Source organism: Momordica charantia (assembly GCF_013281855.1).
Source record: "Momordica charantia cultivar OHB3-1 chromosome 4 unlocalized genomic scaffold, Mcharantia_2.0 BLBB01000004.1, whole genome shotgun sequence".
Classification (NCBI taxonomy): domain Eukaryota; kingdom Viridiplantae; phylum Streptophyta; class Magnoliopsida; order Cucurbitales; family Cucurbitaceae; genus Momordica; species Momordica charantia.
Window position 1 is genome coordinate 17433598 of NW_028275162.1, and position 25539 is coordinate 17459136.

The window sequence follows — 25539 nt, forward strand, 5'->3', positions numbered from 1 at the left end:
ACTCGAATTTGAGAATCTGACAGACTTAGTGATGAGAAGCATGACACATCAAAGTGCAGTGGGAGCATCGGCCGACAAGGCAAATGTTAGCCACATCCAAGGGATTTCTTGTTATTTCTACGAAGGACATCATTATTATAATAATTGCTCTGACAATCTCGAGTCGGTGTACTACTTGGGGAATCTACAAAATAGTAGAAACAATCCATGCTCTAATACGTACAACTTGGGTTGGAGGATCAACCCTAACTTTAGTTGGAGTGGGAATCATGGAGGGAACAATCCTGGTACATCCAATGCTCTAGCATATCAACAAAAAAGGAGTTATCCGCCAGGCTTCTCGAATCAAGGTCAGGTAGCAGCACAGAGGCGATTTGAAGGATCATTTGCATCAGTGTAGATTGTTGAGTAACCAAGGGAATTTCAGAATACTACCAGTGAGGAAGTCAATCCAGTGAATGTTAAAGTATCTATTGTAGGATAATCACAGGCTAGAGTGCTCGAGAAAAGAAAGCAAGTAGAGCATGATAATGCTCCGGCAGACTACAGACCAGCACGACCGTACCCCAAGCGATTGTAGAAGAAAGAGCAAAATGATCAGTTTAAGAAATTCTTAGATGTGCTAAAGCAATTGCATGTGAACATACCGTTGATGGAAGCTTTAAAGCAAATTCCAAATTATGTGAGGTTCCTAAAAGAGATACTCCTAAAGAAGAAAAAGCAGGGAGAATACGAAACGGTGGCAATGACCAAAGCTTGCAGCCCTATCCTCACAAGCAAGATTCCAGCAAAGATGAAGGACCCTGAGACCTTTACCATACTGGTTTCTATTAGAGGATAGAAGATAGGGCTCGCACTGTGTGATATTGGAGTCAGCATCAACCTTATGCCTCTGTTCATTTACAACAAGCTAGGAATAGGAGAAGCAAGACCCATCACAGTCACCTTGCAGCTTGCTGATCGATCCAGCACACATCCAGAGGGAAAAATTGATGATGTCCTGGTACAAGTAGATAAATTTATTTTCCCTACTGACTTTGTTATTTTAAGGAGGTCTCTATCATCCTTGGAAGACCGTTCATTGCGACAGGGAGAGCATTGGTGGATGTCCACAAAAGGGAGCTGACAATGCGAGTTCAAGATCAGGAAGTGAAATTCTCAGTGTATGACTCAATAAAGTTCTCTATTGAATCAGAAGAATGCAAAGTGCTTAAGATTCTAGATGAAGCATTAATGGAAAAGTTGGAAGAAGAAGCAATCCTATAGCATTTGGAAGTTGTTCACTCTAGAAGTGATGTTGATGATATATAAGAAGATCCTGAGGTTATATACCTAGAAAGGACGAACAGCAGTGAAAGGTCAGTTAAGTGCATGCACGAGTCCCTAGACCTTGCAAATCGTGAATACAAACTGTTGAAGCCATCTATAAAACAACCGCCAATCTTGGAGCTTAAGGCATTGCCACAACATTTGAACTATGCCTACTTAGGTTTGTCAGAGACATTGCTAATCATCATAGCAACAGACCTGTTTATGGAGAAGGAGCAGATGTTGTTAAATGTGCTGAAAGCCCATCAGACAACAATTGGGTGGACCATTGCCGATAGATGTGAATAAGCCCCAGTTTTTGTATGCATAAGATTGTACTGGAGGAAGAAAGCAAGAACTCTATAGAACCCCAGCGTAGACTTAACCAAGCAATGAAAGAAGTGGTGAAAAAGAAGATTATCAAACGGCTAGATGTAGGCATTATATACCCCATTTCAGACAGCGAGTGGGTAAGCCCGATACACGTGTGCCTAAGAAAGGGACCATGACAGTAGTGGAAATTAAAAAAACGAGTTGATTCTCACTGGTACAGTGACAGGATGGCGAATATGCATGGACTACTGCAAGCTAAACAAAGCCTCAAAGAAGGACCATTTCCGTCTCCCTTTCATTGATCAAATGCTGGACAGGCTGGTAGTTCAGAAATATAATTATTTTTCAGATGGCTACAGTCGGTATAATTCGATTACGATAGCCCCTCAAGAGCAGCAGAATACGACATTTACATGCCCCAACGAGACGTTTGCCTTCAGACGGATGCCATTCGGGCTTTACAATGCCCCAACAACCTTCTAAAGGTGTATGATGACTATCTTTTTTGACTTGGTGAAATCAATGGTCGAAGTGTTTATGGACGATTTTTTGGTGTTTGGAAAGTCATTTACAGAGTGCTTGGAAAATCTGACGAAGGTGTTGCAAAGATGTGAAGAAATAAATTTAGCTTTGAATTGGAAGAAGTGTAACGTCATGGTATAGGAAGGAATTGTGCTAGGGCATAGAGTCTCCAGAAACGGCATTGAAGTGAACAAGGGAAAGATAGAGGCATAGAGAAGTTCCCCCCCTTTAAATGTCTAGGGCATCAAAAGCTTCCTAGGGCACGCTGGGTCCTATCGTAGATTCATTAAGGACTTTTCGAAAATCTCTAAACCTCTTTATTTTTTGCTTGAGAACGATAATGTAACGCCCCGACGTTTAGAGTAGTGCAGCCAATCAACTTTTGAGGACGAAAGTTTTTTTTTAAGGTGGGTAGTTTGTAACGCCGCGAGTTTTTGAGTTATTTTTATTTTAAGATTTAAATTATGCATTTGGATTTTTACTGTAACGCCCCCAAATTTGATAACTTACACGGGCAACATTACCAGGCTTACGATCTCCAAACTTCCTCCCAAGGCATAATGCCACCAAATTGACCTAGATAATTCAGCTTTTTATTTACTCAACTCAAACTTGTGAACACTTCACTTATCAAATGGACGAAACAACTTGCCCTCTGTGGACAAGTGACACCTAACTCTCATGTTTAAGTCAAGCCAAGTTAAATCAAGTAAAGGACGATAGGCAAACAACCTACTCGACAAAAACATAACCCTACAAGATAATAACGAATCAACTAAGCAAATACAAACCACCACACTTCCACTGCGCCACTCCGATAATATACCAAAACCAAAACAATTAATCAATGCTTCAATCTATCCAAGTTAGCAAATTCAATAACATTAAACATACTCCCTAAGCTTCTCAATGAAACCAAGTACGTAATCTTTACAGGAATCCAGACTAAAAAGATAAGTCCTCTAAAACATTCTATTAACCCTCTGAACTTTAGACAAGTCAATGCTCATAACGGAGGACATAAACTAATTCAACAAGAACTCCTAACAACCTATTTTAGACAAGTTAACACTAAACGGAATCTAGCAATGGTCCTTCTTCTCGAGTTTCCTCTGCACCATCACCATCACTATGAACCTGATCTTCATCTGAAAACAATAATTTTAGAAGGAGGGTGAGTATTAAAAATACTCCGTAAGTAGCCCTCTTTAACTACACACAAACAACATACTCGGCAAACTGGCATTCATGCATCAATAACTCATAACACTCATTAATCCACACATGCAATCAAGTAACCCCCACCACAAGACCGCTAGTAGCCCTCACTAACTATACACAAAACAGCATGCCTATAATCACATAAATCATCAAAATACGATAACTAGAAATCATTCATTGATAGGTCATAACAATTAATCAATAAGCACACACAAGCATCCAAAATATCATGACTCACGTAACTTCAGTCATAAGGCCCACCGGTCTTTAGCTTCTTCAAGCTACTTTTACCCATGACACTATGTTAGTCTTTCAACTCTAACTCTTCGAATCGTATCGGTCCTTGACATTTATCCCCAAGGCCCCGACACTCTTCTACAGAAGCTTGGCGTTCGACCTTGCCATTTATTCCCAAGGCTTCAAACTCGGCTCCTTCAAGATACTTCTAAACCCATCAACACACCATGTTAGTCCTCCAAGTCTAACTCTTCGAATCGTATCGGCCTTTGACATTTATCCCCAAGTTTCCGACACTCCTCCACCGAAGCTTAGCATTTGACCTTGCCATTTATCCCCAAGGCCTTAAATTGTGCATTGACCCTTGACATTTTTTTCTAAGGTCTCGACAACTACTCAGCGTATTGGTCCTTGACTACCACCACGTCAAGACCCAATACTTATCTTCAAATAGACTCATCATACCAACCCTCAACCTTTTGTCCCCAGAGCCTCGACACTCATATCTACAGAGACTGGTCTGCCGACCCCCGACCTTTTTCTCCTGGAGCCTCGACACCCAATAGTGATGTAACCGCCCCAATCATTGCCCACGAGGCCATGGAACTCGTCTGTAACGCCCCGCGTTCTCTGACTCGTTTATTTTAAGAGATAAATAGTGTCTTTGGATTTTTCCCTAAGTTGATAACTTTAATTCTTAGATTTTCTAACTTTGAAATTCTAATTTTTGGCTAAATTAGAATTAAGTCTAATTTCATTGGATTAAGATAATTTAAGTTCTCGACCTGTGTAGGAGATTTTTAGTAAAATCTTAAATTCAGGGGTTTTAGGATTTTCCTTCATAAATTCTACTTTTCTTTGAATTATTATTCTTGGGTTTTAGAGTTTAAGTTAACTATTTTGTTTAGGGTTGTGGGTTTTATTTGATTTTTAAACTATAATTATTAGGCTTATTGTTTTGGGTGATTGTTTTATTTAGTTGGGCCACCTTCAAGAATAAGGGTTTGGGCTTTTAGGTTTTAAAACAAGTTAAAGAAAAGGGAATTAAAACAAAATAACTCTAGCCCCATCTTGTTCTTCTTCCTCTTCTTCTTTCTCCCTTACCTTTCTTGTTGCAGCTGCCAGCCCCCCCCCCCCCCCTTCGAATTTTCTTCTCCGGTGAAGCAACACCGGCAATGGCTCCCTCCAGCGACCCAGCCCTCCATCGGCGGCACGATCTGTTCCACGCCGACAAAGGAACACGAAGGAGCGGCAACTTTCGATTGGTGGCAGCAGCGGCGGCATTCTGGCATCATTTTACTCAGCAGCAACGTCCCACGGTGGCCGGAGCAGGTCCGACTCTCCCACGGCGTTTCAGTGGCGACGTTTCCCTCGGGTGGCTGTCCTGCGACGGTAAGCACGAGTCTGGAGTGTTTCCATTAGTTGTCGTCGTGGTTCCGGCGAGTTTCTACAGCAACCCACGACCAGCAGCACCTTATCATAACTCCGGCGAAGTTCGACGCTTACCCACACTAAAACGAAGCTTGATTTGCGTTACCCACCCCCTTCGGCATTGATTCAACGTTGACCCACTCTTATTCGGACCCAAATCGGCATTACCCATTGCTTTTAGACATCGAAACAGCAAGCTTAAGGCCTTTTGAACTCAGATTTGGGAGCCCGAACCCCCTCGACGTCAACCCACCCTTAACCCAAGAGGTTTTAGTGTGAGTGAGTAGGTAACAACTCACCTTTATTGGATTTTGATTTAATTAAAGTGATTTTAGTTAGTTTCTAACTTAAGTCTGGTTGCCTATGGTGTAGGAAATCCTTCGGCAAGCTTAATAACGTGTCAAGGCACTTGTGTAAGTAGTTTCTTACTGGAGGGATTGGTTGTTGTGTGCCGATATGATATGGTTGTTTGCTCGTGTGCCCATGTGTGATATTTGCATGATTGCTTATCGTTGTTATCATTTAGTAAACGTCATTGTTGATAAAACTGTTGATATATCTCGAGAAAATTATGTGGTTGTGTGAATAAATTGTAACCAAGTAATCTTGGATGACTATGTTTGAATTGTTGTTATGTTTTAATTTGTTTTCATGATGAAAATATACTGGTACTATAATCTGTTATTTCGAAAGCATATTGAAGATTTATGAGAAATCAGTTGTGTTTGATGTATGCTGGGTATCTATCGATTATATTTTGGTTAAGTTGTTGGTTGTGCCTCTTTTGTGAATGATGCCTGTTGGAGCTGTTGGATCATGCTGGACTATTTTAAATTGGTTGGTTTTTACATATGATCATTTTGGTGTATCGCATATTGGACTGTTATGAGATTATTGATGCATGAGGCATGACGTAGTAGCAAGTAGGACTCTTGTGAGAGTTTTGAGACATAACAAAGTAAGTAGACAAGGGGCGTGCGGGTGCGTTAATGTGTGTTAGATGGTTTCTAATGTGCTGGTTTTGTGGTGTTTAATATTGATTTTGATACGCTATTGTGCCAGGTAACTCTCGTTTGTGTTAATCTGTATACTTGGAGTAGTATTGAATATTTGTCGGTGATAATGGTGTAATTTCTGCTTTGCTGAACTGCTGAGAATTGTTGTGGGGATGTTTGTTGTCTGAGTATGCATGAATTGTTCGGTGTGTTTCGTGTGTTGTATTATATCTAGCAATGCTTATTGAATATTGATGTTGGATATTAACTGTTTTGGGTGAACCATGTTGGGCTTTAATTGTTTAAAATTTGTTTGGTTATGCTTTGTTGTGATGAAACTCATTGTGGAGCTGTTGTTAAGAAGTGTTATATTGTGAGAGCATGATTGGTTTATGATTTAATTATTAGAATGTTTTTTATGTTGTGGAAGCATGCTGAATTGTGGTTGTGAGCTGAAAGATGCATGAATCATGGCTTAAGAAAGCATATATTAAAACTCTGGTGAGAGTTGGATTCTTGGGGAAAGTGAATGGGTGAGTGTCAGGGCCTCGGGTATAAAGGGTCGGGGGCTGATACGTCACTAACTGAGTATCGAGGTCTCGGGTAAAAACGGTCGAAGGTCGATGCGAGTAGTCTTTTGGAAGGAATACTATTGGGGACTTGGGTAAAAATGGTCAAGGGCCGATAGATGGTGAAGTCATCGGGGCCTTGGGTAAAAATGGTTAAGGGTCGATGCACAGTTCAAGGCCTTGTGGATAAATGGCAAGGTCAAACGCCAAGCCTCTGTAGATGAGTGTCGGGCTTTGGAGATAAATGGCAAGGGCCGATGCGATTCGAAGGAGTTAGCCTTGGAGGAATCAAGAAAGAGAACTAGTGTGTTAATATGTAAGGATGAGTTTGACATGTACGGTACATGTATAGTTAAACATTTGCATAAACTGCTTCTTATGATATGTTTCTATTTATTCAAAGCTCGAGAGTTGTGATAAGCATGATATGTTGATTCTTTAATAAGCATGACACGTTGTTTCCTTGATAAGTATGCTGTTTGTGCGTGACCCTTCAGATAAGGGCTGCTTACTGAGTATTGTGGTTGTACTCATCCCTCTTTTTCCCCTCCAGTTTGCAGGTATCGAACTAGCTCCTGGGATGGTGATGGCGAGGAGGAGACTTGATTAGAGAGACCCGTTAACTCTGCGTCGTTAAGTTTCAAGTTGAATAGGATAGTTATAGTTATTTATTTTTTTGGCTTAAGTCTGTTATTAGATTAATAAAGTGTTTTGTGAAGTCCCATATTTAGGGGATGTCCTGGGATTGATAACTCGTTTTCTTGAGAACCGTAATTTTGTGTAGCTACTTGACTTGTGGTGACGTAATACGTTGAGGATATTTATCAGTATAATGCATTTGTTCAAGTTGAACTTGAGTTATCTTTTGCTTGTTGTTTTTGTGAAAGTTAGATTCGTGTAGTAGATGGTTTATGATTAGTGAAGTTTTCTTTGAGAAGTTTCTTAAGGTTAGTTTGTTATTAAATTATTAACTTTGAAGGATTTGAGTTTCGTTAGAACGTTAGTGGTGTTTGGGCTGCTTAGTGCAAGTTCTTGTAAGTGTTATTGATCAGAATAGCGCAGCAGAAGCGTGGTGAGAGTTGGTCATAGTTTATACGTCAAGTGGTTTAAATTCTCTAGTACGAGTGGGTTGTTTTAGGTGGCTTTTAGTAATGGTCCCTGTTGGAATGTTAAAAATCCTGGGGCGTTACATCGTCTATCCACTTTTCATTACACAATATACCGCACATTCAAATGATAGTCCTCTGCTAGGATTCTATCACATAATTCCCAGACAGTAAGGACTCTAAATAACCAAACGACTAGTATGCATTTTTACTTCAGACAAGTCACAGAATAACAAATAACTAGTCCGTTACAACACTTCAGACAATTCCAACTAATCCCCCCAAGGCATCTATAAGTCAGTCACACTTCTAATCACAACACAATTTTCCAGCATGCTTTTCATCATACAGAGCAAAAGCAATAACCCAACAACTTCTAACTAAGCAAACATAAAACTAAATAATACAAACCAACACATGCATGTCATCTCGAACATGCTTTCAAACGTCAAAGATTAATCACTTCCAACCATACTAATAAAAAACTTTCCAGTCATATCCAACAATCGAAAGCAATACATTTTCGTAATGTATATCAAAAAGAACAGAAACATGCAACCCAACAATATCCATTAGTAGTTCAAAAACCGGCATAACGATTTCTAACCATTAGTAGTTCAAAGGGCTCATTACAACACAATCAACTTCATTTAGGTGCGGGTAACTTAGATCTAACTCAAAAAGGCATGGGTAACGTAAACCGACTTCATACTAGGGTGGGTAAGTGTCTAACATCGGGAACGAAGAGATCAATGCGATTCTGGGATGTCGGGATCACAAATCAAGCTATCTGGGTGCTCATCGTGGGGAAACACGTCGTCGGGTTGCTACTGCCGCCATAGGAGATGCACTGCTACAGGTGTGATCGTGGAGGGATGATCGACGCTGCGGTTCATCGGAGATCTCGAGTGTCATTGCCATCGAGACACCAGAAATGTGAAGCGCCGCCGCTGTAACCGGATCTTGGCTGGTTCGCGATGATGCACCGTTGTAGGCTACTTCAGACCAACGTTGGAGCTACTTCTATGCTCGGACCGCCGACGACGGAAAACGCGCCACCTGTTGCGCAGCTGGTCGCCATCGTGAGAAGCGTAGATGACGACTAGTGCTGCACGGGTTGCCATCGGTGAGAGATGGATGAGGGTGGGGGCGGTTGCAACACTGAGAAGGAAGAAGAAGAAATCGGAGCGGGGACGGCTACAAGGAAGAGGGAGAGGGAAGAGATTGAATATTTTTTTATTTTTTTTAGGGTTTGTTTTATTTTAAAACATTTTCCAATAATTTCTTTTCTTTTATTCGAACTTAATTTTGGTAAAACTAAAAAGCCCAAATTCTCAAATTTAAAAGAAGGCCAAAAACAAAACCCCAAAGATAACACTTTAGTAATTAAAAATAAAATCCACAACAACCCAAGATAAAATGATTAACTTAACTCTAAGATCCAATAATAAATCCAAAAGTTAAAAATTAAATTTCCCAAAACCTTGGATTTAAGATTTATTTAAAAATCTCCCCCAAAGTTCGAAAACTTAATTTATCTTAATCCATCAAAATTAAAATTAATTCTAATTTACCCAAAATGAGAACTCCAAAATTAGAAATCAATTAATTTAATTAACAAGTGAAGGAAAAATCAAAATGCACAATTTAAATCTTAAAATAAAAATAACTCAAAAACTCGGGGCGTTACGGATAAAGAATTTAATTTCACATCTGGTTGTTTGCAGGCTTTCATTACACTGAAAATATGCTCTCACCCATGCACCGATAATAACCATACCAGACTGGACGCAGCCTTCTGAATTGATGTGCGATTCCAGCGACTATGCTGTGGGAGCAATCCTTGCTCAATGTAGAGGAAAGTTGTTGCATCCGATATATTACGCCAACAAAACTCTAATCAAATCGCAGATAAATTACACCACAATGGAAAATAAGTTATTAGCAGTGGTGTTCGCATTCGAAAAGTTTAGAGCATATCAGGTGGGATCTAAGGCAACAATCTACACAGACCATGCGACATTAAAATATTTGCTTACAAAAAAGGACGCTAAATTGTGGTTGATTCGCAGAATTTTGTTGCTGCAAGAGTTTGATATAGAGATCAAGGACAACAAGGGAACGAAAAACTTGGTTGCTGACCAGTTATCCAGGTTGACAGGTCTAGGAAGCTTCAAGGAAGAGACAGAAATTAGAAGAACATTTCCAAATGAGCAGTTGCTGGCGATAGAGGTTTTGAATGAGAAAGAGGATGAGTCATGGCTGATATGGCTAACTATATCGCGAGAGGGATATTCCCATCAGAACTGAACAAGCAACAACGGAAGAAGTTTCTGCATGAGAGCAAATTTGATCTTTTGGATGACCCATTCCTTTATAGAATTTGCCAATACAAGATGATACGGAGGTGTTTGCCAATGCTGAAGCATGTCAGGTGTTAATTAAGTGCCACTCCACACTTGGTGGACACTTTGGAGAGCAGCGCACAACAGCAAAAGTCTTCTAGAGCGGATACTTCTGGCCCATGATCTTCAAGGACGCGTACGAGTTCGTTCAACATTGTAATTAGTGCCAGAGGGCCGCTAACATATATCCTAGAGCTGGAGCTCTTTGATGACTGGGACATGGATTTTATGGGACCTTTCCCTCCATCCAACGGACATCTCTTCATTTTATTAGCAGCTGACTATGTATCGAAATGGGTCGAGGCAGTAGCTTGCCACAACAATGATGTAAAAGTGGTTGCCAAGTTCTTTCACAATAACATATTTACAAGATTTGGCACACCTAGAGCCGTGATCAGTGACGGAGGCTCCCACTTCATCAACAATGTTATAGCATCACTTCTGGCCAAATACAACATTAGACACAAGGTATCCATAGCTTACCATCCCCAATTGAATAGGCAAGCTGAGATATCCAATAGAAAGATAGAAAGTATTTTGGAGAAGGTAGTCAGCACTAATAGAAGGGATTGAGCAATTGGATGATGCTCTATGGGCCTACCGTACAGCGTTTAAAATGCCCATGGGTATTTCTCCTTACAAACTGGTCTTTGGGAAGCCATGTCACCTCCTGTTAGAGCTGGAGCATAAGGCATTCTGGGCCCTCAATAACTTAAATTTAGATCATGCTGCAACAGGGGACTTACAACACTTGCAATTGCTGGAGCTTGAGGAGTTCAGGTGAGATGTGTACGGAAATGCCAAAATATATAAAAAGAAGACAAAGCGATGGCATGACGCACGAATCCAGCCACAACATTTTGGAAAAGTCCAGCAAGTATTGCTCTACAATTCGAAATGAAAACTCTTTCCATGAAAGCTCAAGTCCAGATGGCCAGGTCCATTTTTGGTTTCACATGTATTCCCTCATTGAGCTATTTAAGTGTAGGAAATTGATTATGAACGAGAATTCACAGTAAACGGACAAAGGCATTAGCATTTCTATGGTGAGAACGTGGTGAGAGATGTCAGAGCTCACCATTTCGCCACCGATTGAGCATGATCAAAGAAGGAATAAATGAAGCAGAATTCAATGATAGATCATTTTATTGCTCCCACAGTTTAATTTTGAGTTTTTGATATGTAGTTGGTTTGATTTTAATTCTCGAAGTCTAATTTCATTTGTTTTAATTTTGCAAGGGGATAAGGTTCAAGTCGAGCAGAGTGTGGTTTACAAGACAAGGTGGACAGCAGTAATGACGGGAGTGATGTCGCTGACGAAGAAAGATAAAGTGGGCAGGTGGGAGCGTTAAAGCGTGGCAGACGTGTAGAGCAATATTAAAGCCAAATGCGGCTAATTCAAGTGAGGCGAGAGGTTAGTCATTATTACAGTTTTGGGGAAGATAAATGGGATTTACATGATTTTGGGAAGTTATGATTTTAGAAAGGGTTTTCAAAATTAAAATTAAAATTGTGGAGGAGATTTTGTTTGTTTAATGTGAAATTCATTTCCTTTTTAAGACCCACGTCCCCCACGCCTCCTCCCGATCTATGTGCCCTGACCGTTTACCTTCATCCTTAAGCTTCCCCCAAATCTTTCCTATCTCCCTTGCGTTTTAGAAATCTTAGCCTTGCCATGTCTCGGATTAAGCATAAGGCAAATTGGAAGACAGCATTCACAATGTAGCTCTCTACAAGCGAGGGCTCCAACGAGGATTTCCGAGAAGCTCGAGAAACAATCTCGCCGCCTGAGGCTTAAGGTGAGCGAAGCCCGGTGCAGCAAACTCTAACAAGCTCTAAGCAACCTCCGATGATTCCAAGTTTCCACTGCCGCCTCTACCTGTTGTTAACCCTCAAGTAAGTACCCCTGACCTCATCGCCTCTCTCTCGTAGCCCGAAATCGACCACCCTCCTCCTTCTGGTGAAAACCCTCCGGTGCCTAACCCCACAAAATCAACCGCCCTTCTCGCCGCCCCGACTACTGAAGCACCCTTCTCTCCCAATAATCCGCCCCCACCACCCACTCAAACGACTCTCATCACCAATCCTACCAACCCAACTCCCATCTCCACCGCTTTCTCCCCCACAGTAGTTGAGGAGATTCACCCAACGGTGGCTCCAAAAAGCGCCTCCACCGCTGGCCCTACTTCACAAACTCGAAAGAGTAAGTGCTCGTCTTTTTTGTTGCCCTACCCCAGCCCTGCCAAGAAATCGAAGGCCACAAGTGTACCTCCGCCCCCACCCACGGAAAAGAAATCAGTCAAGTCAACTTCCCCATCTGATGAGAAGCGGCGCAGTGGAGTTCCCTCTATTTTGCAGGTTCAGCCACTGCTCAGCTCCGCCGAAAAGATCAACGTACTGTCTTCGCACCAAGCGACGTTCCAGCGGTTTGTGGACCAAGAAAAGCGATCCAATTACAGGGCTATCAAGCTTGTGATCTCTATCTTGAAAGGGGCTTAAACTAGAGGACATGTGGTCGTTCATCAATGAGGGAGCGAAGAGAATGCAGTGGGACCATTTTTGTGCGCCCCCCATCCCAGTGTTGATCAAGCTCGTTCGCGAGTTTTAAGCGAACTTTGATCCCGATAGGATGAGCCCCACAATGGTGAGGACGTCGAGGTGGATTGGTCCCTCGAGCGGATCAACAAGGTTTTGATGCTCCCCAGCATCTCGCATGCAATCTTCAACGAGCTAGTACAATAGCCCTCCATTCGTGAGCTAGACCATGGCCTACTGCTAGTAAGGGTTGATTATGCTTCTTGAGAGATAACTAACAAAGGCACCCGCTCTCTAAAGTTTAGCCAGCTCACAGCAGAAGCCAACGTTTTGCTCTACTTTGTTAAGAGCCGAGTCATGCCCACAACACATGATTTGTCTGTTACAAAGGACAGGGTCCTTCTGTTGGCCTACATTCTTGAGGGACACTCAATAGATGTGGGACAGCTCATCCACAGAGAGATTGCTCAATGCGCTTCAAAGAAAATCGGTCGCCTTTTCTTTCTGAGCCTTATCACCAAGCTCTGCTTGCACATAGATATTCCTGTCTTGGAGGGTGAGGAACCCATTACAGACAAATTGGTGATTGACAAAAATATATTAGAGCATTTGATGCTCCAAGATCCCACCAGACGCAAAGCTCTCCTGACGATAGCCATCAATGATATGATGGCCCAGTTTGCCAAGATCCAAAAGCAACTCACGCGTATAGGAGAGGCACAATCTGTTTTTGTGCGACAGACAAAGAAGAGTAAGACCAGCATATTCACCACACTGAAGCGTTTTAAGACGGGGGCCCTATCTACATGTACTGTAACCCTTACTGGATTCAAGGTTTTGTTGGAGTAATCTGGCAGTTTTGGAGAGGAATATTAGCCCACGAGAGACTCTTCAGAAGAAAATGAGAGCAATAAAGGAAGCTCTGCGTGATTTGCCAAAAGGAAGTGCCTCTTCATTTTTGCCTGGACAACTGAACCCCTCCCAAATGTTATTATCTTTAATTTTAGCTTAGTTTTAAATTTCTTGCCGTTAATATTTTCGCATTTAATTTATGTTTTCTTATTGGATAGTTTTGTTTTTCTTCTTAGTCAGTATGTGATTCAATCCGAAACGTAAATTGTCTGTCCTAAGTGGGCTAATAAATTTATAAAGAAAAGAAACTTCTATTTGGCCAACAAATCCAAGATAAATGGGCAATCCAAACAAGTGACGACAAAGGCTCAACTGGAAAGGAAACAAAATACTACATCGCACAAAAAGAAAACAACAATAACTAGTCCACTACTAACAATAAGTCCCTATGCCTCCAATAGACAAACTACAATTCAACTATCCTGAGTAAGGTTAACGCAGCCTAAATGGTCCTTTCTCGGTCAAGCCTCCTCCACGTCATCACCACGGCGAACGACTCGTTCTGCACCTGAAAACAATAATTACAGGGGGAGTGAGTATATAAAATACTCCATAAGTAGCCCTCACTAACTAAACACAGACGACATGCTTGACATCGCAACAAATATCACAATACTACAAATAGTAATCATCAACAATAGGGAATAACATAAATCAAAACACACACATACATCTCAAGCATCAAGTGTCACAGAAATTCGACCGCAAAGCCCGTTTACCACTAGCTTTCCCAAGTTCCTTCTAGCCTAATTATGTTAGCCGTCTAAGTCTAACTCTTCGAATCGTATAGGCCCTTGACCCTTTTGTACCCAAGGTCCTGACGCTTCTCTGCAGAAGCTTGGCGTTTAACTTTGACCCTTATTCTCAAGGCCTCAAACTGTACATCGACCATTGACCTTTTGTACCTAACGCCTCAACGACTACTCAGCGTATCGATCCTTGACCGCCATCACGTCAAGACCCAAAACTCCTCATCAAAAGACTCATCATGCTGACCCCCGACCTTTTGTACACGGAGCCTCGACACCCAGTAGTGACGTAACATCCTCGACCACTTGCCTCGAAGTCGTTCCACTCGTTTATCCACCTCTCATTACAGACAGGCCCCACATTCGAGACATGGTCCTCTGTTAAATCCTATCATACCATTCCAATTCCCTCACAACATGTTTCCATATCAAAGTCATCCAACAAAACAGTAATGCATTACAGAACACAATGACACACCATTTGACCTTGTTCAGCTCATTCCTACAATAAGTACCCTAACATAATAGCCCAAGCCACGAGATAACATGAGTTACATGGTCACAAGTCTCAACAACAAGATCCTGGCATTTTCTACACGATATGCAATACAATGGTAATAATTCTCTTGATTTAGGATGCTCTTGCACTTAGAAACTACGAGAAGAACGTCCAACTAATCCACACAAACTATTCCCCACCCTTCCTACTAGGTACGATTACAACAGAGGTGTCGGCACATATCTTAACAAATAAATTTCAGCACTTTATATCGTGAAAGATCACGTCATGAGGGTTCGAACATATCACCAACTAATTTTGAGCACATAACAACATGAAGAACCACATCAAGAATACTCCAACATCTCGTAACACATTGTTCCAGCACATAATATCAGGAAAAACCACATCACTTAACATCAAAACAAACTTTTAGCAAGAACACAACCCATCAATAGCATCTACAAACCGACAATTTTTTTTACGTACATGAGATGCACAACAATAAGGAAATTTGACAAGAAACCATTCAAAAGCACTTACTAACGCACACATCCGCCCCTTGGTGCTACTTACACACTGCTACGCTCCTAAACCTTGTGTCGATTTAACACATAGGCATTAAGAGATGAAAGACAGCAAGTTAAAACAAGATTCCAGCCATAGAAATCGGTTCTAAGGGGCTTTTTGAAAGGTCATTTACCACAACTGACTTCGTTTGAAAGAAGGTAACTTAGATCTAACTCAAGTAAGCGTGAGGAACTTAGATCGAGCTTCGAACGGATATGGGTAGGCGCCTAACACTACGAAAACACTGTTGTTTGCGTTTGGTAGCAGTGAAAACGCTTCAAATCCGCCATTGATGCTGCTGGACACTACAGGAGGAACATAGGTCACCGAGTCTAGGTGGTACGGGTTGTGGGTTACCGCTAATCGGTAGAAACGTCGCCCATCCGCCGTTGGAAAAACCGACGCACGCTAGAGCCACTGAAAGCCTGCTCATCGCCGCGCCGTCTACTGCTGCTGGCTGGGGACGATGATGCGTCGCAATGGGAAGAGGTCGCTAACTGTCGGAATAGGCGTAGTGCTGTTGGGTAGTGAAAGAGAAGGAGACACGAGGGGGTGGGGCTGGCGGTTCAACTTGTTAAGAAGAATGATGGGAGATTTCTAGGGCTTTCTGTAAGAACCCAAATTTTACAATACAATCAGACTAACAATAATGCGGAAACGTAACTTTCAAGAAACTTTAAGAACTAAAATTATTCAGCGGAAGCAATTTAATTTTTCTAAACTAACTTAACTAAATAGGAAGATGACATTCAAACTCATGCCAGAACGCTAAACTTCACCTTCTACTATAACGATCATTCGATCCTTCATCTGAAAAACATTTAGGAAAACAAAAATGAATACAAAAATACTCAATAAGCAATTTCCATATCGAATTTCGAAATTCATGTTCCTTTCAAAACATTCGTAAACCAAAATACGAATTGATCAAAACTCATAAAGTCCTTTAAAATATTTAGTACAATTTTCAAAACTTTCAAAATAAACTAGATTTTCGAAAACAAAGTCTTGAAATAAAATAAAATTTCTAGTCAAACTTTCGAATAACTAAATCATTCAAACTTTCAAAACAATGTTACATTCATTCTTACTTTCAAAATCAAAGTGGGAGGTTGCATTATTTGGGTAGCCTACAGAACATATGTGGTTACCCGTCGGTAACACTAATCAATCAAAAACTTCTATCAAAGTTGTCAAATTAATATCGACCAGAATAGAGTTGTCGAAATAATATTGACCAGAAGAGAGTTGTCGAAATAATATCGACTAGAACAAATAGAACGGTTACTTAAGTATGAGGTCATATGAGTGAATAAGACACACATGAATTTTCATTCTCAATGAATGTCAAACCACAAAAGTGTCTTCCCACAAATAAGCCAGAACAGAAATCCATCAATTCCAAATTAGGCTACTACCAAAAATAAGCAAAATGTTCCTCAAAATAGAATCATGGCATATCCGGATAGTCTTATCAAATCAATCAAAATATCTTTCAATACAGACTAAATTTACAAAAATTTTCTCAATAAAACAAACTTAAAAACCTTATAAACAATTGAAAATTTGGGGACTTTAAATCTGGAAAATTTTATCTTTTTATAAAATAAAACTTCCAAGAATTTTCCATAAAACAATTAACAATTTATTGATTTTTATAGAAAAATCACCCAAATTCTGGAAAATTTTTAGGGTAAAAAGTCTTTAAAATCTTTTATTCTAAAAACAAAAACCTCAAATTTTTCCCAATAAACTGAATTAAAGAACTAAAGATCAAGAAAAATAAAACTAAAACAATGAGAAAGAAAAACTTACCGATCTTTGAGAGAAAATATCAAAACTCTTCTTCTTTTCTTTTCTTTTTCTCTTGGAGAGAAAACTAGGTCTAGCAGTTTAAGAAAAATAAAACCTAGGGTTTAAGGGCTTTTATAACAAACCCTAATGAATTCTTTTTAAAAAGGATTAACATAAAAAGATAAAGATTTAATAAAACTCTTTCTTTTTATTTTTTTAAATTCTAAGAACAAGTTATCTTTCAAACAAAAAGGTTTATCATTGAGAAAATAAAAGAAAACAACTAAAAATAATAATTTAAATATATATATTTATATATTTTTTCGGTTGTTACACTTTCTTTCTTTTCTTCTATGTTTCAAAATTAAAACCCAATTACCCAAATTTTGAAAAAGAAGCCCATGGGTTAAAAGAATTATATTGTCTAAATTTCCAACAACACTAACTTTAAATGCTTCCAACAACAAAAATAAAACAACCAAGTCCAACGGCCTAGGACAAAGGCCGAAAACAAACACTTCATTAATTAAAATTATAAAACTCACAACAACCCATGACAGCCCCATAATAAAACAAGGTAGAATAATTAAAATAAATTAAAATAATTTTCGATTAAACCTCGAGACTTGAGATTAATCTAACCTGAGTAACGCGGGGCATTACACCAAACTTCTGTGATTTGACTTAAATGAAGCATTTCGAAACTTTGCTTTTTGCAATATGAACATCAAAGTTGTGCTTGGTGCTATTTCATGAAATTTACCAAACAGACAGGAATTTGCTAAAGTGATAAAATGGTGTTAAGTAAGATGACCTATGTGTTGGGAAATTAATGGTCCTGAATAATTTTCCCTTCCACAAAAATATCAAACACACACCACAATATTGCAAACAAGGAAGAAAAACGGTAAACACAAGAATAAACGACACAACAACTGGTTCACCACTAAGGGCTACTTCCAGTCTTCCACTAAGATGTGAGTAATTTACTAACATTGTTAAGGATTAGTTACAACAACTCTCCCCAAAAATATCCCGTAGAGGTCCCAACAAAAAACCCCCTTCTAAGTAATCTAATATAATTACTTAGGTACAGGAATAAAAAACACTCACTAAACCCATGGGATACGAGCTCCTTTTCAACACTGCCCACAACCACTCAAGTCTCTTTTATTTGGATTCTGTACAAATGAAACCTTAACATAAGGACTCTATTTATAAGAGACCAAATATCCTAGTTCTTATAAAAAAACAATATTGTAATCTTTATAAAACAATAATATCCTACCCCTTGTAGGAATTGGTAATAATTTTGAAAATCATTTTCATCATAGGACATGGGTTTCCTGTTTTGGCTCCATTATCCCAACACTATGTGAATATAAACAATTAAAGACAATGTATGTGCATAAAGTGAATAGAATATACCCAAGAATGACTTAAAATATTATAGCTTAGAACTCTTTTAACCCTTGAAACTAAGGGTTATATCATACCCCAAAACCTATATACAAACAATTCTACCCTAAAAAACCAGCAGTCATAAAAATAAGTATTCCAAATTTAAAGTCACTCGAGTGAAGAACATTAAAGTTGTCTAGCTAGAAGGGTATGTGATATACTTAACTCCTTAATTCCCTTCTAACCAACTAATTAACCATACAAACCAAATCTTGTTGAAAACATAAAATCTTTCTAAATCTACTCTCTTTAAACTAACTATTTTGAACATTTCTTTAAAACTTTATTAATCTACAAGTTGCATGATGTTGGGTTTGTAAGGTGATTGCAAACAAAGTCCCACATTGACTAGGGAAGGGAATAATCATGGGTATATAAGAGAGGACAATTATCTCCATTGGTATGAGGCCTTTTGGGTGAATCCAAAAGCAAAGCCGTGAGGGCTATGCCCAAAGCGGACAAAATATCATACCATTGTGGAGATACGTGGGGTACTCTGGGTACCGTTGTCCTTAACACATGAGGCTTGGCTGAATGAAACTTATTATCACTAATAACTTGATTTTAGCTAGAGAAGTGCCCATGTTTTAAGCAGAACCACTTATTTTCTGACATCCTTTTGATAAACAAGGAGTCATGACATACCAACATAATTCTCATATCAGGTACATTTTTTTTAGAAGAAGAGGTACCATATTTCATTAAAATTATATGAGAGACATACATACAAAAAAGGAGGCCTAGATGAAAGCACTTCAATTGAGAGAAATAGTAGATATATCATAATAACAAAAGAGCCTTGATTTTGAGGACCAAGTAGATGTAGAGACAATTATATTCTCCCATAAACTATTTATAGATTTATAAATGTCCCCAAAGCTTCAGTTGTTTCTCTCCAACCAAATGCTCCAAAGGATGGCACCAATAGCGTTGCTCCATATAATATGTTTTCTGTTTTTTAAGGGAATAGATAGACATTCAATAATAAAGTCCTCAATATTACCACGGATAGCTAGGGGGATTGCAAAAGTTGAAAAAAGCAGGTTCCAGAGAGACGAAGTGAAAAAACAATGGAGGTACATAATTTATTGATCAGGTACACTACACCATACATTGTTACAGTTCATAATTTATTGATCACTCATAGCATGAACTGAGGCTACTAGCACAACTTAGTTTTCTAGCTAGCAGAGTGTTTGTTCGGTTCCCTCACAGCTAGGAAATATACAAGAAGTATACACTAATTTACCTGTTGTAATATTTAAACAAGGTCGTCTCCTCAAGGAAATAGGTTACGAATCGATTCAGTAATTTTGAAATACCAATAGTAAAAATAAAATATGCTTTGACTTGTTTTGTTAAATCTAAAATGCACAAGAAGAAAACAACAAACAATACATAAAATTTATAATTGCACTCACGAGCACCCACCCAGAGAACACATAAATGCTGCGAGATTACGATTTGTTAATAAATCATGGAGGGGATTTTCACTGGCTCCTTTTCTCAAAGACGCTATCTAAATTACTTTAAAACACTGATTGCCCAGATATTTACGGCTCTCTCTCGAGATACCCAACACATGCCTTAACTCGACTGCCGCTGTGACTAAAACAAGCAATCCAAACAATCTATAGGCGTTGTAGGGTGAACGCCATCATTGACTATTCACTTTCCCACTTCACAAAGGGAAAACTACAGCTAACAGAAGCAAATCCACTCAACAAAGACTCTCTCGAGCCTCAAGTGAGCTAACACACTAACTAAGTTGGACACACAAGTTTAGTAAGATGGAAAAATAAGTGCACTTCTATTAAATCAGTTTTAAAGTTCTAAAACATAGCAACAATGAATGCAGCAAGCTTGAGCCCCCCCCCCCCCCCCAAAGACGTAATCTTGGTATATGAAATCCTCTGGATTTTGAAAGCGAAAACCAAAACCCATTGTCATGTTATGCGACTGGAATGAGGCCCCCCCGCGAAGGTGGGAATTTAGTTCATAATGAAAAATAGGAAAGAATAAGAAGCTTCCTCAGGTGTACAGTGTGATCCACGAGCAAGACATATACTCTCAAACTCTTTCTTCGATGAAAAACCACTAATGTGAATCGGGGAATATTCCCTGAAATCGATGCTACCCAAAATGAATAAAAAATATCTCTTCATTTTCGATTATGGCATCTTTTCCTTATAATTAATTTGGTCAATGAGTTTGACCGATTCAACATTCGTTAACTACGGGTCACTCCACTAAAGACCGCAGTTGCACTCTTCTCAATGTAGAATGTTTTCGTGTCCATGGATATACGACCATTAATGACGAGTCAATCCTTCACGAGTGCTCGTAACTCAAGTTGGGTCAAATTACCGTTTTACCCCCGAGTTACATCTTACTTCTTAAATACCACTGCTCCTCTAATGAACAACCCGGTTATGGTCCGACCAATAACCGGAAGTCCCTCTCAGGCCAATGAGAGGGTGGGGCCCCTTTTTCAAGTCTTGGAGTCAGCATTTAAGAGAACACTCATTTACTCCCCTAAAGTCGGGGAGGAGTGAATTTCATCTTGTGAAGTTATGTTCCCAGCTCCCCACTCGGTCTCGTCCCCAAAATGGTAGGAATATTGAGTCGGCAACTTGGGCCACTCTTACCCATACGGATCAAAGAACGAGCTCTCACGGGCAGAAGTCCATAACTCACTCAGGATTGAGAATGAGTTGTCTGGTCATCCTAAGAAACAGCAATCTATTAGTTAACGGTATTACATCTAAAGATTGGCTATTTCGTGGTCCGATCTTATACAAACTCATTGTATAGGATACCCCCACTAGCATGTCTCCACATGAACGACCTGGATCGAGTCGTCTATAACCTTTACAGAGTGGGCCGTATTCATAGTGTTGACAGGATAAGGTACCTAGCCTTATCCATATACTATAGACCCTTTAGGTTATTCACGGGACATTATCTACTTGTATATCACTCGAGCTAGTCATTGGAATCGTCATGGTATATCAAATATATACCTCGTATATCAGGGGTATATCAAATATATACCCAGTACATATACTGTCCCGGTTACAGTAAAATAACCTCGGATGTTTAGTTTATTGGATTTTGGACAATGCAATGCTATGAATTCAACAACAAATTTATTGAATAAAACTTTATTGAATATACATTTGTTTTTACAAAATACAAACTACAAGTTTAGGGCAACACACCCAACATCTGAACTTCCATATTGCACAAGAATGTTGTTTGGCTCTACAGCAATGCTGCTTGGCTCTACACATTAGTATCATTCTTGATCATGTAAGCCTTGAACATATCTTCCAAACTTAGCGTCTCTCGGGGCTTTTGAGTGGCTTGCTGATTTTGTCCTGAAAAACCTGGTAGGTATTGTGTTTTCTAAGGATATACTAGAGCATTACTTGTTCTTGCATTGTGTCCTGTTTGGTTTCGTCTTCAACTAGAGTTAGGATGGTTTCTCCAACTTTGCTTGTATGTGTTCCCATACACATGATTTTTATTCTGTTGCGGGTTACCCAAATAAAACACTGATGCAGGATTGTCTGGACAATTCTCAAACTGGTGCTCACCTTCACAATACGGTAGAGAGCACTTTGCACAGCGTTCACCTTAGCTTTGGAGACTCCAGCCTCACTTGTAGTTACTTTTTTCATAACTATATCAGTCAACCGTGAGATCTTTGAGTTTAAGTCTGCTACTACATAATCTGCCACCAGACCTTTCGAATTTGTAGAAGAAGCAGCCCTGGATTTCGACCACTGATGCTTGTTGCGTGAAATTCTTTCTAGGATGTCAAAAGCTTTTGCATACGACTTTGTCAATAAAGCCCCATTTGCTGAGGCTTCTATCACCAGCTAAGTTGCCTCAATAAAGACCTATTATAGTAAATTTCTATTTGTATACAGTGCGTTATTCCATAATGAGGACACTTTTGAAGCAATCCTTTGAATCTCTCCTATGATTCACTTAAAGATCCTCTAGGAAGCTGCTAAAAATTAATGATTTTGCTACGTAGTTCTGCATTCTTGGAAGGTGGGAAATATTGCATCAAAAATTTTCTGTTTAATGATTCCATAATGTGATCGATTCAGTTGGTAGGGAATTCAACCATGCTCCAGCAGTATCCATTAAAGAGTAAGGGAATAGCTTCCTAAGGGAAATAGGTTACAAATCGATTCAGTAATTTCGAAATACCAAAAGTAAAAATAAAAGATGTTTTCACTTGTTTTGTTAATTCTAAAATGCATAAGAAGAAAACAACAAACGATAGATAAAATTTCTAATTGCACTCAAGAGCATCTACCTAGAGAACACAGAAATAATGCGAGATTACAATTTGTTAGTAAATCGGGGAGGGGATTTTCACGTGCTGCTTTTCTCCAAAACGCTATCTAAATTACTTTAAAACACTTTTTGCCCAGATATTCATGGCTCTCTCCCAAGATACCCAACACATGTTTTAACCCAACTCCCGTCGTGACTAAAACAAGCAATCCAAACAATCTATAGGCGTTGTAGGGTGGATCCCATCCTTGAGTATTCACCTTCCCACTTCACAAAGGGAAAACTACAGCTAACAGAATAAAAGCCACTCAACAAGGACTGTCTGAGCCTCAAGTGAGCTAACACACTAACCAAGCTGGCCACACAAGTTTAGTGAGATAGAAAGATAAGCGTGCTTCTATTAAATCAATTTTTAAGTTCTAATACATAGCAACAATGAATATTACAGCAAGCTCTACCTCCCTCCCCCCCCCCCCCCCCCCCTCCCGCCCTAAAGGTGGCGGTTTATTTCATAATGAAAAATAGGAAAGAAATGGAAAAAACATAAGAGGAATTCATTGTTGATGAAGATGACAAAAAATAAGAAGCTTCCTCAAGTGTACAGTATGACCCATGAGTAAGATAGATACTCTCCAGCTTCTTCTTCGATAAAAAACCACTTATGTCAATTCGGAAATGTTCCCTGAAATCGATGCTACCCAAAATGAAATAAATTTTTTTTTTCCTTTTCCACTAGGGTATCTTTTCCCTATATACCGGGTCCTTAAAATTTAGGGCACCCCTTGGAGGCTATATGGACGCGGTAACAATTTAAGCTCAATGAATCACTACACTGTGATACACTCTGGGGCATCTGGGCGACTATAGGCTCCAACATTAACGCTTCTTTTTCAACATTCCAGCATAATCCCCACGATCTTGGCAGCACTCATCTCATCCTTAGTTGAATTCAACCATTCCTACATAAAATCATCCATAATTTAGCATAAATCATTAAAATCGAAAAATTTAAAAATTATAACAGCTTGGGGGCCCAGTCAATACATTCTCACATTTTCGCACATAAAATATCCCAGAAAGCCCACAAGACACTCTCTAATTGAGAGTTATCAGTGTTCCATGTGGTCATGATAAGCTTACTATCATATAATTTTTATTTGCAAACAACACTTTTTTTGTTTTTTTTTTCTTTTTATCAAAAGTTTACTATCATATAACTTTTATTTGCAAACAACACCTTTTTTGTTTTTTTTCTTTTTATCAAAAGCTTACTATCATAAAATTTTTATTTGCAAACAACACTTTTTTCGTTTTTTTTTTCTTTTTATCAAAAGCTTACTATCATATAACTTTTATTTGCAAACAACACTTTTTTCGTTTTTTTTTTCCCTTTTTATCAAGCTTATACGCTACTGCTCAAAACATGAGAAAGACGGTGTCTTCACTGGAATGAAAATGTAGCACCAATCATAAATTCTCCTAAAAAAAATAATAAAATTGTCTTTTACAAAATGTTTAGAAAGTCTATATTTAAGTGAAAATAGCATAAAAAAATTAATGAGAAAAAAAGTTGGCAATGAATAATGGCTTACTTATGCAAAAAGAAAAAAGAAAAGTTACAACTATCCCCAGATATTATCATGGGCTAGGGAAAAAAAAAAAAAAAAAAAAAAAAACAAGAGATTCGAGGAATGGATTCTAAACAGGCATGTTAAAATTTGAAAACAACGTTAAACTGCATATCTAGAACACAAATAAAATTTTGAAAAAAGCAGACAGATCCTAATCATGCAAAACATAAAATGCCCAAGAATGATTTATCAGACTTTCTATCCTAATGATTTAAATCTGGAAAGGTGCTCATCCCGGATCGGGATCATGCTATTCCGGACCAGGATCAGCACCATTCCATATATTTTTTTTTGTCTTCCTTCCCGTCTTCGCCCTATTTATTTTCAATTAAATCTCGATCATTTAATACAATATTGACCAGAAATTTATGAAATCTTCACTCTTTTTTTTGTGGATTCTGTTATTAATTCTGAATTAGTAATTGATTCCTAAATTAAAATGTTGATTTTTTTTCCATATTAGATTTAAATTAAAAAGAAATGGGAAGGGTTAAGAGGAGAGATTGGTGGATCATTTTAATTTTAAAAAGCAGGGATATTTTGGTAAATTTACAAACAAAAAAACTAGAAAAGGATCACAAATTAGAATGAAGGGATATCGACAAGTCTTGGGCAGAAGAAGACCCTGCCTTTTGAAGAAAAGATAGACACACGGAAGGCACAGTTCCCCACCCTTTGTGCAATTTCACATCCCTCGTTCTCCCCTCCCACTCCGGGAATCCTACCCCTGAAGCTACAGGTTTTTCCTGGTAGAGAGACCCAATCTTGATGGGAAGTTCGATGCAAAGATAGTCAAGCTCTTTATTTGTCATCCGATGAGCTTCACGTGGCAGCCCTACAAGCATGATATTTCAGAGATGCCCTAAATCTTGTATGATTGGTCGACAAGGTCGATGAAAAGGTCCTTGCTACTTATTGCTATTGTGAAAATGCATCAAAGATAGTAT

General features: G+C 39.0%; 1 protein-coding gene and 1 non-coding gene across 2 annotated transcripts; both read left to right on the forward strand.

The window, feature by feature from the left end:
- Positions 1-652: 652 nt before the first annotated feature.
- On the forward strand, positions 653-1266 carry LOC111023871 (uncharacterized). The gene is made up of 3 exons (XM_022301369.1): positions 653-823; positions 911-1003; positions 1051-1266. The coding sequence occupies exons 1-3, from the start codon at positions 653-655 to the stop codon at positions 1264-1266; spliced, it is 480 nt and encodes a 159-aa protein (XP_022157061.1).
- A 21322-nt stretch (positions 1267-22588) lies between these two features.
- LOC148211954 (small nucleolar RNA R71) lies at positions 22589-22695 on the forward strand. The gene has a single exon (XR_015790574.1). It is a non-coding gene; the product is annotated as a small nucleolar RNA R71 (small nucleolar RNA).
- Positions 22696-25539: the final 2844 nt, after the last annotated feature.

Excerpts from the sequence above, each read along its gene's own strand:
- LOC111023871 (XM_022301369.1), top strand. The coding sequence starts at position 653 with ATGGAAGCTTTAAAGCAAATTCCAAATTATGTGAGGTTCCTAAAAGAG. Across the intron at positions 824-910 it reads CTGAGACCTTTACCATACTG|CTAGGAATAGGAGAAGCAAG; the intron begins GTTTCTATTAGA and ends ATTTACAACAAG. Across the intron at positions 1,004-1,050 it reads GAAAAATTGATGATGTCCTG|GAGGTCTCTATCATCCTTGG; the intron begins GTACAAGTAGAT and ends TGTTATTTTAAG.